The sequence below is a fragment of the Eretmochelys imbricata genome, chromosome 2 (genome assembly GCF_965152235.1).
Source record: "Eretmochelys imbricata isolate rEreImb1 chromosome 2, rEreImb1.hap1, whole genome shotgun sequence".
NCBI classification, from domain to species: domain Eukaryota; kingdom Metazoa; phylum Chordata; order Testudines; family Cheloniidae; genus Eretmochelys; species Eretmochelys imbricata.
Window position 1 is genome coordinate 141,293,475 of NC_135573.1, and position 20,067 is coordinate 141,313,541.

General features: G+C 44.7%; 1 protein-coding gene across 1 annotated transcript in view; it reads left to right on the forward strand.

The window, feature by feature from the left end:
• The first annotated feature begins 225 nt into the window (after positions 1-225).
• Positions 226-20,067, forward strand: part of DAP (death associated protein) — an 87,556-nt gene continuing 67,714 nt past the window's right edge. The window contains exons 1-2 of the mRNA XM_077810792.1: positions 226-352; positions 10,840-10,936. Of these exons, the coding sequence (XP_077666918.1) occupies positions 298-352; positions 10,840-10,936 (152 nt within the window). The 5' untranslated portion in view covers positions 226-297. The remainder of the gene's footprint in view (positions 353-10,839; positions 10,937-20,067) is intronic.

The window sequence follows — 20,067 nt, forward strand, 5'->3', positions numbered from 1 at the left end:
TGTAATTCTGCCTTGGATCCCCTCCCCCACCCCCGCTCCTGTCCGGTCTAACCCCGCCACGGTGCCCGGCTCCCTGGCCCCCGCTCGGCCCCAGCTGCCCCGCCGCGGCCGGGAGGAGGGGCCGGGCGCGTGGGCTCGCCCGGAGCTGGGGCGCGCGCCTCGCCCCGGGCATCCTGACATCAGCGCCCGGCCACGTTGGCAGCGCGGGCGGTGGAGGGGGCGGGGCCGGGGCCGGGGGCGGGGCCCGCGGCAGCCAGTCCCCGGCCCTGCGCAGCCGGACGCGGGGCGCCGAGCACCATGTCTTCGCCTGACCAGGAGCGAGCCGAGACCCGGGCTGGACACCCCCCTGCCGGTACTGCCCCACCCCCACCCCGGCTGCGGGGAGCAGAGGGAGGCTCGCCAGGCTCGCGGCGCTTGGCGGGGGGGTCGGGGGCTTGCGCGGGGCCGGCGCACGCCAGCCTCGGGGCCAGGCTCCTGCTGCCCGGGCCAGGGCCGACCCCTCCCGCTCGCCCCGGCCCGGGCATTAGGTGGTGTTGGCGCAGCCCCGCCAGCAGCCCGGGCCGAGCGGAGCGTGCAGCGACTCGCTGCCTTGCGACCGAGCCCCGCGCCCGGCGGTGGCGGCGGCTGGTGTGGCCGAGGTGGGACTTGGTAACGCCCGCGGCCACGTCGGCGCCGCTTGCCACTCGCTGCAAATCTGGAGGCGGCGTTTGTTCAGGCGCCAGGCCGCTGGAGGCTCTTTTTGGTCTTTCCGTGGGGACAAACGTGCAACCGTGTCAGCATGTTGGTTACTGTCCGCACGGAGATTTGGAAAAGTAGAGCCCCGTGCGAGTGCTGAGCAGCGGCCTGAGGGCTGGCTGGCTGCCCTGGTCCCGAGCCGCGATATGGCCAGGTGTAGCCGCCGCCGCCGCCCCCTGCTTTTTTAAAAATTCTTATCAGACTTAAACACTTGCTGTTCAAAACAAAGTCTGAATCGACTCCTCTTGCTCAATGCCATTACCGAGCAGACGTGCCCCACCCCCGTTCAAATCTTCAGTTCTAGCTTGTGCTCTCATTACACTTTTTTTTTTCCATCTCTCTCTCTCCCTTTTCCCTGAGCAGTCTGCGCTAGAAAAAAACCCCTACATTTCTGAGTCCAACGTGTCTCACTTCCTTCCCTTTTCCCAGATAAGTTTTGTATGGGCAAGTAATGCCTGGCTTGGTGCATGTTGTTTGGCTTTCCAGTTTAGTTGCTGAGCATGGATCAGCTTTATCTCTGTTTTCTCCTGTTGAGGACCCAAGAAACAGTCTTCGAGTGTTGCCCTCATCATGTGCCCCCTTCATGGGGAAGGGACAAAATAAGAAGCTGGAAACACAGGACCTAATGCTTTTGCTATTCGCACCAGTGCGACTTGAATGTAAAACACTGTTGTGATTTAGTAGTGCTTTTACACATTTTTACACAGGTGTACATGACAATCCAGATTTTAAGGCAGCAGAGAATCAGACCCAGTGTTTCTAGCCATAATAAATTGTGGAGATTAGAGGGGGGGAAAAGGGCTGTGATAATACACATAAAAAAGGGCTGCTTTATTGCTAGGTCACAAGACTCTTCTATTGGTGTTGGCACAACAATGCATGTTTGGGGATAAACGGGGCAGAAATTAAAATAATTTTTAGGAGCAGCATTAACTCCTACGCTACATGTCTGTGGGGTTCCTACACAATCATGCAATGTGGCTACATCTGAGCACCATCGCATCCCCTGCAGAGCCCCACTCTGCATAGTGGGCTTTTATTGTCACCCACAACAAGCAATTCTTCCTGCTCTCCTCACCCAGCTATCTCCCAAAGGGGTGCTTTGGATCCTAGGTGAGCAGCAACCTTTAAAACGACTTCTTTCTCTGTCTTTTTTCAGAGGGAGAGGGTTTTGTGTTTTTGTTTTTTTGGTTTTTTTTTTAAGATGGTACTAAAGTTTCAGCTCTGTTCCTTTTATTCACTGGGTTAGTTTAATAATTCTGTCTTCTAGCCAGTAGGAATAAAATTATAATTTTAGAGTCTTACAGCACCATTATTGCTATGGTTTTAAGATTTTGTCACAGGAATTTTTTCATCAGAGTCACGGACTGGTTATGGGCAATAAACGTTCATGGAATCCTATGACCTGGCCATAGAGACATCGCCGCGGGCGGGGGCAGGACTGACCGTCCAAGCCCTGCTGCTGCGGGGAGCTGAAGCCGAAGAAGTCACAAAGGTCCGTTAAAGTCACGGAGTCCATGATCTCAGTGACAAAATTGAATCCTTAATTATTGTATAAAGACATTATGTCTCACAGGTAAATGGCAATGAATTTAAGCAAATTTGGGTTCTATTTTGCAGCTTTATGATGTACACAGAGTCTGAAAAGTGAATGTTCATGTGTCATTTTTTTGTAAAATACAAACAAAACATCAGAAATTCAAATTATACATTGTATGGAAGATGCTGACTAGAGAATTAGTAAAATGAAAACATCAAGGAGCCAAGAGAGTAAAAAGTTGAACCGTGGAAGAAATTTTTGGTCAGACTGTTTGACGGTTTGGTTTTGCTAACACTGTGTCCAAGGTATTAATAACAAAAAAAAAGAAAAAAAAAGTGGGGTGAAGGATAGGTTTTTCCAAAATTAGTTTTAAAAATCTATATTTAGGCATGTAAATAAGGGACCTGTTTTTCAGAAGTGTTAATTGAGCACCCAGCTACTCCCATTGGAAACAAGCAACGTATATGATACAATGACAAATTAAGTACAATGCATGTTTCAGCTGACTGGCTGGCATTAAATGTTTTTACTGTAATACCTGTGGAAGGTGTGAGTGACAGCACAGAGACTTGACTTGACTTTTAACCTCTCTCTATCCCTAGAACAGCTACAAAACAGACATTGGGAGTGTAAGCTTCCCCTGATCTTGCTGCCATGGTGCTTTAACTTCTTCTGGTTTGTTTTTTGAGGCACCTACTCTAGAGGTGAAGAGGCTGTTTAATCATTGTGCCTATTCAGATTGTTGCAAATCTCAATAGAGATGCCAAAATGTAATTGCTATGTGGACATCTGTCTACTGGGCCTTGGAATTAGACCACTGGTTCATTCTGTCTGAGCCTGTGAACAGTTGTCTGCTTATAGACTTAGAAGTGACTCAGACAGAGGATGGTTTTGAACCATTGACAGAGGTGAGAGGCTGCGAGCTGTATTTCCATCTCTTCTAACACTGGAGAAAATCCACAGTAATTCCATTGACTCTAGTGGACATCCATTAGATTGTCAGTGGTGTACCTGATATCAGGACCTAATTCTCTAAATGCTGAGCTATCTAGTTTCATGATTAAAAAAAAATATTGAAGTGGTAATTTACAAATTAACACTAATAAAATGGAGATTTGTGGTTTTAACAAGAGACTGTCAGAGACCAGGACATGGGTGGTCATGTCTAGTGCTGACATTACTCTGAAGTCTTTCATTTAAAACAAAAACAAAAACAAAAAAACCTGTTTAGATTTCAAGTTGAGGTCTCTATATATCTGGATATCTGTTGGTAAGTTTAGCGTATCTATATTATATTTGAAGCTGTTTTGGTTAGTACATCTAACACTCGCTGTAAAGAACGTAATTATGTTTACTCAGTTCTTTTAACATCGGCAGGGTAAGTGAAGAATTGTGGGTGTGGACAGTGTATTTTTGAAACTGCACTAAGACATTTTTTTAATTCCAACTGCCTGGTAGAATACTGACAGGAAAAGGTATATTTAGTCAACAATGAAGGAGTATCTAGTAACATTTTCATAAGTTTCCAAACCTTTCATTTTTCTCTCAATATTAACTTAATAAATGCTGACCCAAAAACATACAAAGTAAGAGTATATTTAATGAACTTTTAATAGGATACATTTATTTTCCTCATGTTGGTACAATTTAACATTGGGCTGGAATCATTACCATATAGTTTGTGTAAAATTAATTTTAAATACATAGCATAAATATTCAAGGTTACTTGCAAGGAAAACTGTCAAAGGGTAAGACTTTGGGGCCTACATTAGAGTTTCTGGGCACGTAGTGACTTCATTCAGACTTGTGGGTGCCCGGTGAATACAAGATTAGCCCCAGACTTGACATATCAACAATCTAAATGTACTAAGCTGTGAATAGTAATGGAGCTGAGATGACTGGGGAGCCTCTGGTAGATATCAAGAAGAAGAATCAAATATGTTAGCATGATATCTCTCAGACTTCAACAAACGGCCTACAGCTACAAAACAAGCCCATCCATTGGTGAACAAAACTAGAATCTGTACTGGTTCCAGATCTCCAACTAGCATCCCTACTTTAGAGCAGTGCCTAAACAATCCAACAGGATATTTGGAACAATCTTGCTTGTCAAGGAACATACAACAGTCCTTGCCCTGTATTAAAAAAGACATCTTTCCTGCCTTTCGGGGAGAACACAAGGCATAGCAGTTAAAATCAAATCAGGCTCTTACTCCAGAACCTGAACAAATGAAACCCTGCTTTTTTTTTCTGAAAGCGTCATAAGGGGCTATTGGACTTTCCTTGCTTACGTCACACTAGAACTAGGTGGCCTCCCTTGCTGATCCTCTCTTTGCAGCTTGAGGCAGATTCCAAAAAAAGTGGAAATACAAGGAAACTGAGTTTAGGTCCAAAAGTTATGTAAAATTTTGGGACACAAAAAAATGACTGTTTTTAAACTTAAAATCTTGGAAGTACATAGAGAATTAAATGCCGTAGTAGTTTCTTCCACACTGACAAAACTTACTACACTAGCAAGAACACAAAATGATGGGGGTTTTTTTTGTTTATTTTTGTTGTCTGAATATTCCCAGTAATAAACCAGCAGAGAACAGTGACCAATAGCTTGACTGTGTAATAAAAGTGGAGCAAGACCCTGACCCAACCAAATTTAGGGGTAACTTGATCTTTTGTGTCCTATTTGGTGAAAAGAATGGTGTGGAAATAGACATCATAGTGAATGCTTGTAACCTGACAAGTGGGGAAGTGAGCCTTCCCTAAAAGTATAGTAACTTGAAATTGATCCTACTACATTTTCTTTACGCTTGTGAATTAAGGTAAATAAAAAAATTAAGTTCAATAGAGCTATTCATCTGAGTAAAGACTACTCATGTGAGTAAGAATTGTGGGACTGACCTTATATCTTTGTGCTATTTTCTTTCAGGTGGGGATTGAAAAAAAAATCTTTTAGTTTGTCCCAGTTCTTGCTGGTAGATATGTTTACTTTTGTGCTTCTACACTGTTATAGACAGAAAAAAACATACAAAGCAATAAGCTTTGATAATATTTGTTTTAATCTTAAATAAAAAAGTCATGCTTCCTGTTCTGTGGTTCCTCAAACAACTTATCTTCCATAACCTAGATTTTGTTTTTATTGCACCTTTTTTCTGTCTGTATTGATTCCTACCTCCGAGCCCATTGTGGGAGGTATTAATGGGGCTAATTGTCTTTATAAGCAAAGGTAAATGGAGATATTAATGCTGGATGGTGTTTTATAGGCCATGACGTTATTTGCTAATGCAAGCAGTGTCTTTAATAGTTTGCATCATGAAAGATTAGCAGGAGTTTGTCATGACGTTTCTTTGCACTCACTAGTAAAATCCTCTTTATATCTGATATAAACAGTGTTCACTATTGTAGGATTTTATGTTTTAAAGATAATCCAAGAATTCTTAATATAAATTTTGAGAAATAGTAAACTGCTAGATTTTTTTAAAAATATGTTGCCAAGCATGATTGCTTTAGTTTTGCCTTGTAACTGTCGCTTAAATTGTTCTCCATTGTAAAATTAGGGTACATTTTAAAGGTTTTGATTGTTTTAATATTTTAAGAAAAAAAATCTAGTTAAAAATCAACCAAATAAATCCTGTAATCAAACTGCTGTTGCCTTGTCAGGATAAATTTTTAAAAACTAACAATTTTGCATTGCTCTCCTAGACACATGGTCTATAGCAGAGGTGGGCAAACTATGGCCTGTGGGCCATATCCAGCCTGCGGGACCATTCTGCCCGGCCCCTGAGTTCCAGGCCGGGGAGCCTAGTCCCCAGCCCCTCCCCCGCTGTCCCCCCTTCCCTGCAGCCTCAGCTTGCTGCGATGCCTGCACACTGACCCACCGCTCTGGCGGCATGGCTGGCTCCGGCATGGAGCAGTGGCGTCCTGGGGGGCAGTCAGGGGATGGAGCAGGGGGCGAAGGTTGTGGGAGGTGGGACAGTCAGGAGATGGGGAACGGGGGGGGGTTGGATAGGGTGTGTGATCCTGGGGGGACAGTTAGGGGTGGGGGTTCTTGGGAGTGGGGGGGTCGGAACAAGGAGCGGGGGGGGTTGGATGGGGAAGGTTCTGAGGGGGGCAGTTGGGGGTGGGGGGGCCAGGCTGTTTGGGGAGGTACAGCCTTCCCTACCCGGCCCTCCATACGGTTTTGCAACCTTGATGTGGCCCTTGGGCCAAAAAGTTTGCCCACCGCTGCTCTATAGGGACAACACCGAAATTTTTTTTTTTTTCCCCACAATTCTAACTTGTGAAAAGCTCTGTTCATCCACAGGCCCTTTGGTTTATTTCCAGAATTCAGAGATCACCATTCCTTGCTATGATACAAACTTCTCCTTAATGTCTCTGTCCCCCAGAATAAATACAACATAAATATTAGCAGTGTGTACTTGTCTTCAGAATGTGGACAATCTCTCAGGTTGATGTGATTGTTCATTCATTATGTTTGTTCAGGTTGTGGCTTCTCTGAAACATCCAGTGAGCTCTTTCATAGTAGCAATATCAACTTGAAACACAAACGAAAAGGTTTGATGTGACTCTTTATGCTTGCATAGAGTTTTGCATTCTCTGTCCCTTCAATGACTTTCTAAAGAAACTACTGATTGTAACACAATATGAAACCTGTTTCCTTCAGGGACATGGTTGCAATAAGGTACAAGAATTTTAAGGTGGTGACCAAGTAGATTTTTACCAGTTACTAATGTCACCACACAATGTTAAAACTGAAAATTTAAAAAAAAAATAAAAATCAGTTTTACGACTTCGTTCTTTTAGGCCCAAAGTCAGGGAACCACTTGAGTTGTCCTGATTACAGAACCAGAGTTTAGTTTCTGTCTTACAGTTCTCAAGATGAACAGTGAACTGAGTTTCACTTTCAAAGAGAATGTTTGGGTTGGTCTACACTGACCAGAGTTTCAGAGCTGGCAGTTACAGCACCGCTCAGAGAGCACTGAAAAGAAACTGCTGTTGTGTGTTCACACTGTCAGCTGCCTGCCCAATAGTGTGTTCACACTTGCGGCACTTGCTGCGGTATTTGGAGCAGTGCACTCTGGAGAGCTTATCCCACAGAGCATCTCTTCCTCTTCTGCTGCTAAGAGTTGCGGGAAGGCGGAGGGGGTCGCAGGGCATCCTAGGTCCTGTCCCATGATGCTTCACCAAAGGCAAGTCATGCTTGGCCAACATTATTGCCTTCTCTGATGAGATAAGTGGCTCTGTGGATTTGGGGAAAATGGTGGATGTGTTATATCTTGACTTTAGCAAAGCTTTTGATACAGTCTCTCACAGTATTATTGCCAGCAAGTTAAAGAGGTATGGATTGATGAATGGACTATAAGGTGGATAGAAAGCTGGCTAGATTGTTGGGCTCAGTGGGTAGTGATCAATGGCTCCATGTCTAGTTGGCAGCCGGTATCAAGCAGAGTGCCCTAAGGGTTGGTCCTTGGGCCGGTTTTGTTCAGTATCTTCATTAATGAACTGGAGGATGGTGTGGCCTGAACCCTCAACAAGTTTGCAGATGACACTAAGCTGGGGGGAGAGGTAGATATGATGGAGGGTAGGGATAGGGTCCAGAGTGACCTAGAAAAATTGGAGAATTGGACCAAAAGAAATATGATACGGTTCAACAAGGACAAGTGTAGAGTTCTGCACTTAGGAAGGAAGAATCCCATGCACAACTATATGCCTCTGGGCTAAGCATCAGTTCTGCGGAAAAGGACCTGGGGATTACAGTGGATGAGAAGCTGGATATGAGTCAGCAGTGTGCTCTTGTTGCCAAGAAACCAATGGCATATTAGGCTGTATTAGTAGGAGCATTGCCAGCAGATTGAGGGAAGTGATTATTCCCCTCTATTCGGCACTGGTGAGGCCACACCTGGAGTATTGTATCCAGTTTTGCTCCTCCCACTACAGAAGGGATGTGGACAAATTGGAGAGAGTCCAGCGGAGGGCAACAAAACTGATTAGGGGGCTCGGGCACATGACTTATGAGGAGGGGCTGAGGGAACTGGGGTTATTTAGTCTGCAGAAGAGAAGAGTGAGAGGGGATTTGATAGCATCTTTCAATTACCTGAAGGGGAGTTCCAAAGAGGATGGAGCTAGGCTGTTCTCAGTGGTGGGCATATGACAGAACAAGAAGAAATGGTCTCAAGTTGCAGTGGGGGAGGTCTAGGTTGGATATTAGGAAACTCTGTTTCACTAGGAGAGTCGTGAAGCACTGGAATGGGTTACCTAGGGAGGTGGTGGAATCTCCATCCACAGAGGTTTTTAAGGCCCGGGTTGACAAAGCCTTGGCTGGGATGATTTAGTTGGTGTTGGTCCTGCTTTGAGCAGGGGATTATACTAAACGACCTCCTGACGCCTTCCAACCCTAATATTCTGTGATTCTAAAGTTACCGTTAATGGGCCAAGAAACAAAGCAGGTCTGCCAAAGAACCTGTAGCAGCGGATTGTCCCGTGAATCTATGAGAGTTTCCTGGAGATCTCTGAGGCAGATTCCCGTGAAGTGAGGGAGTCAATCAACAGCCTGTTCCGCCGGTTAGACTAGGCATGTGGTGGTATGTGCATCATACAGACACAAGCATGCTTTCTGCAACTGTCCTGCCCCCAACAACTCGCTTCAGCGATTCCCAAAATCAAATCCACTTACCAGGGGCTTCCTCTCCTGTTTGTGCTTCACCAAGATCTGGCAGCTGTGACTGGCTAGCCTTCTCCGGGGTAGGAATGAACTGCTGGCTGCATGCATCTCTGACCTCTGAATTGTCCTCTGCCTCTGGGTCACCCTCCACATCCTGATCCAAGATTTCCTCCTCCTGGCTTGGTCCTCTCTCGACTGGCACGCGAGCCACTGAAGTATCCACAGTGGTCTTCACAGAGGAGGTGTGGTCGCTGCCGAGTATCGCGTCCAGCTCTTCGTAGAACTGGCAGCTTGTGGGTACAGCACCAGAGCAGCAGTTTGCCTCCCGTATCTTGTAGGCCTTACACAGCTCCTTCACTTTGACTCTGCACTGCAGTGTGTCCCGGTCATGGCCCCTTTCTGTCATGCATCATGAAATCTGTGTGTAAGTATCATAATTCCTACAGCTGGAGCGCAGCTGGGACTGGACAGCCTCCTCTCCCCAAATGCTGATGAGGTCCAGGAGCTCAGCATTGCTCCAAATTGGGGAATCACTTGGTGCATGGAGCAGGCCGGGCCATCTGGAAGGTTTTGGTGAGACCACTGCATGCATCACCGAGCAAACAGGAAGGGGACTTTCAAAATTCCAAAGGAATTTACGGGGTGAGGATGGTAGCTGCTCACCTGAGGGCAGGGCAGTAGAGTTCAAAATGATGATTATAGAGGCGAGAACAGGCATTGTGGGACACCTCCTTGAGGCCAATCGCAGCGCTGTAATTGCCCAGGGTATCTACGCTGGCACCGTGATGCTGTACCCCCAGCACAGAAAGCTGTACGCCTCTCATTGGGGTGTGTGGGGTGGATGTATGTGTGTGGTGTTTTTGTTTTTTGTGTTACAGCGCTGTAAGTAAATAGTTTCTGTGCACTAAATGGCTTTGCAGTGTGTACATCTCAGGAGCTACAATGCAGAAAGCTGCTTTACTGCGCAAAAACTTGCCAGTGTAGACAAGGCCTTTGTTTCTATTTGGACTAAAAATAAATCATGAGAGAACTTCTGTTGGGTTTCAGGTTTGGTAATCAGCATTGCCAACTTCAAGAGATCAAAAATTGTAAGTTTTTTTTTTTTTTAAATTATTTTTTAGGTCAGTCTCTTGTTTGTTTTTTTTGTTTTGTGTTTTTGTTTTTTAACTCCTCCTGCCCATCCCCAGGGTGTGTGCATGTGACTGTTAGTGTTGCCTACTCTCCCACATGTATTGACAGTGCTGTTGAGAGTTCTTTTGCGAGATCATAAGTGAGGCTTAATTTTACTTAGATATCTCATCTCTCATGATAAATTTGTAAGAGTTGGTATGTCTGGGTAATGCTTGTATTTTACAGACACAAACGTTTGCACCAAAGGTGAATGGATAGTGTCTTTAAACTTTTTTTGGGTAATGCTATTTTTTTAAAAAAACCCTTTTTTTAAGTTGAGTTTTGTGTTTTACTAGTACTATAGTATGAGTAGTACTGTACTTTCAGTATTTATTTGCTGTTGTTGTTATACGATAATAAACTTCTGTGTGTGCTGTTTTGCAAAAGAGACTGCTTCTATGTTACTCAGTTGGATAATCCCAGACTTCCTTGGTCTCCTCTCGTTGCCAGAAATTAATGGAGACAGATGTTGAAGTAAGAGTCTAACATTCTAAGGAGATACGAAAATAATAAGATGTACATTGAGTGGCCAACTTGGAAGGCTATATAAGGCAGTATAACATGCCTAGGAGTGAGACGCAACAGCTGCTGCTCAGATCTTCCACCTGCAAATATTCTCATGCTCTCACTGAGTTGTAGAACCTGATTATTAAATTTGTTTTTTGGAAATGGATCCTTATTTTTACTAGTTTTCTCTCCTTTGGTTATATTGATTTGATTTTTCTTATTTTCATTCCAGTGAAAGCTGGTGGGATGAGGATTGTGCAGAAACACCCGCACACTCCAGATGCCAAAGAGGAGAAAGATAAGGATGACCAAGAGTGGGAAAGCAGCAGGTGAGCAGTCTGAAGTCTATACGTGATTTTATGCATATAGTACAGCTAATTCTATCTCTTCGAACATTAGCATGAGTTTGTTTACCTTGGTGATAAGTTTAGGTGAAACATGTTTATTTGGGTAAGGCCTTTATGCTGTCTGCAGTTGCTTGTAATCTGCCTTTGTTTTTGTATTCCAGTTCAAAATAGAAACACAGAATCAGATTATATATGCCCTTGTAAGAGGGTTGGGAAAATAGCAATTTACACCTTGCTGAGCTGTCTGTAGATCATCTTGCCAGGTGAATGCGGCCCCTTTCTGCTCTGATTCCCCTCTCCCCTTCCAAGTAAACCTGAGACAAGGCCCTTCTAATCCACAGTTTTCCTAAAATCTGTTGGAAAATCCTGCCAGCTGTGAGGTATCTGTAGAGGCCAGGGAAGTCTGGACTCGGGCCCACTGCTTCTGAATTGTTCCCCAGGTCACTAAGGGTATGTCTACAGTAGGTAGGCAGTTAAACCCCCGCAGCTGATTCGGGCTTATGGGGCTCGGGCTAAAGGGGCTGTTTACTTGGGGTGTAGATGTTTTGGCTCCAACTGAGCTCTGGGACCTTCCTACCTCACAGGGTCCTAGAGCCTGGGCTCCAGCCCAAACTCTGTCTACATCATAATTAAACAGCCCCTTAGCCTGAATCAGTTAGCATGGGCCAGCCATGGGCTTTAATTGCAATGTAAACCATGCCCTCTGCCCCCAGAGTTCCAAGTTATGCTCTTGTGATTTCCTTCCATGTCTGGCCTATTCCACTCTCCCTTGCAGGGATTTGAGTGAGGAGCAAGGGGTCAATTTAAAATAATACAGACAATGTTTGCCTGGTTATTTTAGAAGGGGGAAACAGCATGGATTTGGAGGGGGATTATGCCATACACGGCAGCTGTTTTCTGGTTCCTTTCCCCATTCACCCAGTTGCCAAAAACACAGAGCCCCAAATGTGAGAAAAACCAAACTTCTGGGCTTTTGTGACGTGAGTGATGCTGTACTGGTTCAAATTCCCTGCTTTTTAATTCAGTGTACACCAAGCCCACTCGTTTTGTGTTTTTTCATTCCTCCCTGGGATGATATGGCTGACAATACCACCTGTTTATTACTGTCCTGGGCTGAGGGGGGAGAGACAGCAAATGTTTGAGGATGTGTGAGCTTCTGGCTCCTTGACTTCTTGTTTTGAAGCTGGACTCACCTGCTGGGAGACTGTGCAAAACAGTAGTGTATTTTTCCATATTTACTGGACTCCTTGCCTCATTCTGCTGAAAAATCAGTAAAAAAGGTTTCATTATTGTATGTCAAAAATATTAAAAGTAACTTTAACACTAACAGTATTTAAGATTGATTTATTTTTATTTGGCATTCAAGTTTGAAAGCTGTAGTGGCTTCTTATGCTTGAAATATGTAAAATAAACATGTATGGTGCCAGCTGTTTCTCCTTTATAACTAAGCCCAATTTTACCGAAATCCTATTTATGCTGATTGACCTCACTGCTCCCAGTATTTAGTAAAGGTGCCAAAAAAAAAAAAAAAAAAAAGGTGGTGAGCTACTTTCTTCTGTGCTGTTCTTAACACTGTTTTAGCTACAACAAGCTGCATTGTCTTCAGGAGTAAAAACGAGCCATGAACTTTTTTCTTTCCACTGGTCACTGCCACTTGAAATAAAGAATTTGTGTGTGGAGAAGGAGTTTTAATTAGTATGTCTGGATGAAAAGCTGGAAGAATTGAACAGCCCACCTTCTACCGGATTAGTCATCTCTAAAATCTGTCTGGAAAAAAGCAAGTTGGAGCAGAGAATTTTTGGGCGGGGGGGGGTTGGGGGGGAATTTTTCATCCTCTTTGCCAAATGTTTATTGGCTTTGAAAGGCGTATACTTCCTTTGAGGTGTGTAACGTGCTGTTCATTTTACTTTATTCTCTGTACTGTGTCACCCTGAAACCATTGTAGGATGGTCCTGTCTGTTCCAGATCCAAATGAGAAGTTTTGCTGTGCCATTTTGATAATGGTGACCTCTGAGCCTCTGGTTTGATGTAGCTGTCTCTCTGATTTGTTGAAACAGGGTTGCCTCCAGTGTTTCCCTTTCATAGCAAAACAGTACTGTGAAAAGCAATAAATATAACTAGAATTATCTTACTGTTGTAAAGCAGGGCACACAGGAATTTTTTTTGTACTTAGAGGATAAAAGTATAACAACCTATAGAACTTTCATCTTAAGTAAGGGGAGAAAAGCACTTACGTCTCGCAAGATCAATTGTTTCAGCTTGCTGACCACTTTATCTCTGGAAGTACCCACTTGGTGCAGACTCTTCACTCTTGTCTTTCTGTAAACTATATTGATCTTGTGCTTTTGACCTCACAGAGGTGTTGAGGTAAAGTTAGTTTCAAAATTGTTTTGGAATTCAATAAATATCCGTTTGAATTTCCTTTTAATCAGATTGAGCCCTACTGTGGTAACGCTAGCAGGAAGGGTATAGTTAAACAGGAAGCAATGTGAGTTAGTGTCTGGAATTGTATGGCATTAACCTGAGGGGGTAGGTGCTGTTCCTGGTTTGCTTGTCTGGAGAGGAAGGGAGAGAGAGCCGCCCACTCCCCCAATCATAGGCTAGTAGTGCTGTAGCCCCTGGTGTAACAAGGCAGGGCATATGGACTCAAGCAGCAGGTCATTTAGCTGCAGCTGGGCAGGGTGGAGATGATTTAAATCACTAGTCAGGAAGACTTGATTTAACCATGGATTTCGACATAAAAGTGCATTCTTGTTGGTTGTTATAGCCTTAATACGTATTCTTCACAACTCAGAGATACATGTAGGTTTCATTTTTAGAAGGTTCACACTATACATTTTTTAAGTGATTTGTTCTAAAAACTTTTCAGATTAGTTTTACGGCTATATCAGAAAATGAATGATTGGTTATTTCATTTACCAAAGGTAACTGAAGCAGATATTTATGAAGTCATTGGGAGGTGAACTATCTCCAATTCAACAGGTTAATCATTAATATTTGGAGGATTTTCTTGCCATGCTGTATAAGGAGGAGAACATCACCAGACAGACATTTAAATTGTTTTATTTAACTAAAACAACAACGTTATGTATTCAACAACAAACATTTTAACAAAACAAAACAAGCATATGAATTTTTGAATTTTTAGTTAAATATTTAAGTTTTCTAAAATCAGGTTTGTTTTTGTTAAAAATTGTTTAACTAAAATAGTTAAATGAAATTAAAAAAAAAAAAAAAGACTGTCAGCCAAGTCAACATGAGAAACTTAAAATATTGGCTTCTGCAGCTAACTCAGTCGTCTTCACGTTCATTTTCCCGTTTGTTCATAATCTGGAAAAGAAAAACAAGCTTTCCTGCTTTTTCGGCTCCCAAATGATTTCTCACTTTGGAATCAGTTAGTTCAAAGGAAGAAAATATTCTTTCTACACCGGCAGAAGAAGCTACTGCTGTTAAGTGAGATTATCACTTCAACAGTCTCTGAATCCAAGTGCGTAAGTGACTGGTGTGACTTTCTTTAAAACATCATCAGCAAACATATTTCTTGAATGCTTCACCCTTAGCTCTGAAGTTTATTATAGTTGGCATTATGGAGGGATGATTGTTGGATGTCCATGTCATAGCCAGCTCCTCTTCTTCAGCAGTTAAGGTTTGACCCTGGTTCCGAGTATTGAGAATATTTGCAAGAAAATAAGCTGGAGATAGTGCTTGTCCCATTTGTTTTTTTAATGCTTGTAATTTAACTCTGTCATTGCATATTTCTCTCTTTAAGATCTCACTCAGTTCCTTGCAAATTTCAACAGCGTCAGCAATAAAACACCTATTTCCCTGCATTTTGCTCGAGGCTATAGAAATAGGCTTCAGGGTACTCCGCATGTGTTCAGTGTTTCTCTTAAGCTCAGTGTTGAGAACTTTGGCTGTGACAGTGCCATCTATTTTTTCACAATTGTGTTCACAAACTGCCATCAGATTAGGCCAGTTCTTGACATAGTGATCAAAACAGTCCACTACTGAGTTCCATCGCACGTCTTGTGGGAGAGTTAACTTGGTTCCTCCCACTTTTTTCAGAGCAGCTGCTGCAAAGTGGTTGTTCTGGAAGTACTTTGCAATTTCAACAACATTAGTCTTTATTTCTGGAACACTGAAGTCTTTGGCTAGGAGGTGCATCAAATGAGCACTGCAGCCATATGTTATTTGCTTGGGACGCTCTTGTAAATTTTTTCTCACGTTGGATACATTTGCAGCATTGTCTGTGACCAGGCTGCGTACTAGACATTTGAATTTTTTTTCACAGTTTGTTATAGCTTTTACTGCTGCTACTTGTAAGTATTCTGCTATGTGTGCATTTCCTGATGTATCAATTGTTTCTGTAAGGAAGACGTTCCCTTCTTCTGTTGTCACACAAGCACATACAACAGGATCATTGTGGACATTGCTCCACCCATCAAGACTCAGGTTAACAATTTTACCCTGGGGTCGGCAACCTATGGCATACGTGCCAAAGATGGCACGCGAGCTGATTTTTAATGGCATGCTGCTGCCTGCCAGGGCCTTGGGGAAGGGGAGTGGAATCAGGGCATATCCCCTCCAGCCCCCTCCGTGAACCGCTCAGGGCAAGGGGCTGGGTGCACCCCCACGACCCCAGCCCACACCCCAAGCCCTCTGCCCTGACCCCTGCAGCCCCCTCACACCCTCTGCCCTGACCCCTGCAGCCCCCTCACACCCTCTGCCCTGACCCCTGCACCCCCTCACGACCCCAGCCCTCTGCCCTGACCCCTGCACCCCCACACATACCAAGCCCCCCCATGCCCTGATTCCTGCACCCTCCTCACACACCCTGCCCTGATTCCTGCACCCTCCTCACACACCCCAGCCTCTTGCCCTGACCTCTCTCTATCCCCCCACAACCCCAGCCCTGACTCCTGCACCCTCCTCACACACCCCTAGCCCCCTTCCCTGACTCCTGCACCCCCACACATACCCAGCCCCCCCGCACCTTGTGCCCTGACTCTTGCACCTCCCACATTCCCACCTTCAGCACCAAACGGGAGCTCCTGCACACCCATTCCCACCTGCACCCTCGCTCTAAATGGGAGCTGCCCAGGTAAGCACTCCACACCCAAACCTCCTCCCCCAACCCTAAGTCCCCTCCCTCATTCTAGCTCCTGGCTAGACTTTACCCCCCCCCAACCCCCAGCCTGCTCCTTCACCCCCAGCCCTGTGCTCAGTGCAGAGAGAGAGGAAGAGAATGGGCTAGAACCAGGGAGAAGGTAGGTACCCACGCTGTATGGGCAGGGCCGGGATCCCAGACTGGCAGCGGGCTGAGTGGGGCCGGTAGCTGGGACCCTGGCTGGCAGGAGCCAGCGGCCGGGACCACAGACCGGCAGAGGGCTGAGTGGCAACGGGCTGAGCCGCTCAGCCCGCTGCCGGTCTGGGGTCCCAGCCGCTGGCCCACGTTCAACCCGCTGCCTGTCTGGGGTTCTGACTGCTGGCCCCTTGCCAGCCGGGGTCCTGGCCGCAGGCCTCACTCAGCCTGCTGCCGGCCTAGGTGAACGGAACCCCAGGCTGGCAGCGGGCTGAGCGGGCCGGCGGCGTAAGATTAGCATTTTAATTAAATTTTAAATGAGGCTTCTTAAACATTTTGAAAACCTTGTTTACTTTACAAATGACAATAGTTTAGTTATATAGTATATAGACTTTATAGAGAGAGACCTAAAAAACTTTAAAATGTATTATTGACACGCAAAACCTTAAATTAAAGTGAATAAATGAAGACTCGGCACACCACTTCTGAAAGGTTGCCGACCCCTGCTCTAGACCTTTTTCACACTGCCCAATTTCTCTTTCATACAGTTTATCCAGCAATTTGCCTTCGACATTTGCTATGTTGGATGGACTATATCCTGGTCTTAATGACTGAACCATGTTAATGAAGTGTGGGTTCTCAGTCATATGGAAAGGAGAGTTTGCTGCATAAACAAACCAGGCAATTTTTTCATCAATTACCTCTTTTTGTAATCTGCTGGTTCTTATCACAGATTTATCTATGGTTGTTTCTGGATGATGGAGATTTTTTTCTTTTTGCTACACGTGATAGCCACAGTATATGTGACCCACATGATTTGACTGAAACACTATCATTAGCAGATAACTCTGAAACTACAGAAAATGTTGGTGACCTTGAAGGTGGAGAGTATTCAGAATCCTGTATGTTGAAGATGGATTCTCCTAAACAAAATAAGTCAATGCAGTTATTTAATTGTTAATTACCATACTGCTCATTTAGTATTACTCATTGCATTCACTGACACTCAGTACTATTTTAAAGGTGAAATTGTAAAAGGAAGATCTGCCTATTTCAGCTATTTATTTTTTATCCGAACTGCATTTAAAATGGTAGTACCATAGAGTAACAACTATATTTTTTTGCTCAAACATGAGAATTCAAGAATAGTCTAGAAGGACTTAATTAAAACTATCTTTAGGTAGGTTTTTCCCTCAGAAAGCATTTTATCAAAACTATCCAATTTAAATAAAAATAAATCTGACTTTTTTTTTTTAATTTAATTGTATTTATTTATTTTTATCCACCCTGCAGCTGGGTAGCAAAAGCAGACATGACACTAGATGTAAAATTGTTGCTGCCTCAGTCAGAATTAAATTAACAGTTGTATATCCGCTAATTTGCTAGAGGATGCTGCTCCTTTGAGTGACTCGTCCCTCCATTCCAGCCAATCCATGCTCTCCTGCTAAAACTTGTGGGCTGCTGATGTCCATGTAGAGGGGCTTCCATGTGTTCAGGGGGGAGAGGAAATGATGCCACTGAAGCTGCTCTTCTTTCTTCCCCAGTCATCAATGTGCTTACCAATCCCTGCTGGTTGCCATTTTTGCTCTCCATATCTAGAAACTGAGGGGGATGTTTTTGCCCTGAATAAGCCCCATCACTTTTCTTCCGTTCAACTTAAGTTATTCTTCAGTCATCAGATGAGTGACTTGATTTACTTTTATTCATGGTTCACTGTCCTAGAACCATGTTGTTAATGATGCTGAAATTAATAATGTTTCCATGAGCACTAGAGTCAGGTAGGCACTGATGAGCAAATATATGAGGAAGAATATGGAAATCTAGTGTATTTTGTGCAAACATGAATTATGTATATAGTGAAGACTTTAATTTTAAAATCAGATTTGCATTTCAAAATAGACCTTAATATCTGTGACTGATCATGAACAGAATAAGAGCTATTAAGCATTTTTTAAAATGCAATTTTAATTTATAGGTAACTTTTAGGTTTTTTTTGCAAAGCAGGGAGACTTTGTTTAAGCTTTTCTTTTTATGTTTTTTGTTTTGGCCACATTGCCACCATAAACAGTCCTGACGTTCTTTATATGATATCTCTGCTTTTTTGCATTCATAGTTAAACATTTCAGGGAACTTTGTCAGCTGACAATGGCAGCTGATAATGAAATAAGGGAAAAATGATACAGAAAATATTAACTTATGTGTATTTAAAAGGGCGGCCTGAAAGATCTGGTGTGCTGGTGACTTTATCATCTCATTTTAGGTCCAGTTTCACACAAGAATAGTGAGGGATAATGCTGGAGCTGGTGATGGACACAGAACAAACCCACATGCAGTGTGTATTTCCTTCTGTTTTCAGAACTCTCCTAGGCTGGTGGTGGTTGAGGTGGTGGGATTGCACCACTGCAAGTAGCAAGGGTACAGTGTGTCCACGTGGTATTTCAGGTGCAGTTTTAGCCTTTGTCTATACCACTTGCATTGTACTACACCAATTCTGTTGCACTGCCATTTTAGATGTTTATTCCACAGTTTCTGGTATAGCTCTTTGAAGCAGTGATTTCTGGGAGATTTCAAAAGGGTGCTTGGAGCCCACTAAGATTGTTGCAGAAGTGGTCAAACTCCCATAATTATATTAGAAATTCCAGAACATGTTCCATTTCTTAGACCTCTCCTCAAAATGACAATAAGGCAAGATGAATGGCTGGCTTTTAATGCTCCTCAAGAAAGCTTTCTTCTAGAGTTCTTGCAAAGAAGTTGAGGCATCTGAAGTAGCTGCAACGAGGCAGTGGGGTTGTTCCAGCAGCACCTGTGGAGGGCCAGACCCAAAACCAGGAGCTGAGTGTTATCACAACAATGCTGCTGCAGACAGGGGCCCTTGGAGTAGCCAGCTTTGTCCATTACTTACTCCTGGGGGAATTCTGCATCACTGCACATGTGTAGAATTTATGTACCCCGCAGATTTTGTTGCTTCCCTGCAGAAAAATGACTTTCTGACGGGAAAGCCATAAGAGCGGTCATGCAGCCCTCCCCAGTAGTATGTTTCGGATGCCCAGGGCAGCCGGCAGAGGAACGTAAATCGCTGTCGGGCAGGAGCTGGGACTGGAGAAGACACAGGTCATGCCTCCTACCCTGCAGCGGGCTCAGCTGCTAGTCCCGGCTGGACTGGGGAGGACGGGTGTTCCTCTTCCCCTGCACAGCATCCAGGGCCGTGTTAGACCCACCCTCAGATTTCTCCCCCAGCTGTAGGAAGCTCTGAACACTCTTTCTCCCCCCTCCACCCCACTTCCTGCACCCATTGGTTCTTCGCTTCGCTGGGAGGGATCACTGTATAAGGAGCTGCTTCCTCATCTACCCACCCCCTGTGCATCCAGACCCTCCGCCTGAGCCTCACCCCCCGTACTCAATCACCCCGTCCCCCCATGAGCCCCTCTCCCCCTGCACCTGGACTTCCCCAACAAGCCACCTGCACCTGGATCCCACCCCAATGAATCCCATTCCCCCAGCATCTGAACCCCCCTGCTGAGTCCCCCACACCTAGACTCCTCTGCCAAGCTCTGTCCTCCCCACCGGCCCCAACCACCTTCATCTGGACCCCCTGCAGAGTCCCATTACCACTGCACCCAGAACCCCCCAACAAGCTCCTGTGCATCCAGATCCGATCTCTTCCCATCCCCCTGGGCGCTCAGATCCCTCACTGAGCCACCCGCACCCAGATTGCCCCACACAGAACCCTTTCACCCCACACCCGGATTTTCCCACCCCCACACTAAGCCCCTTCACACTTGGATCCTGCTTTGCTGAGCCTGCCTGCCCA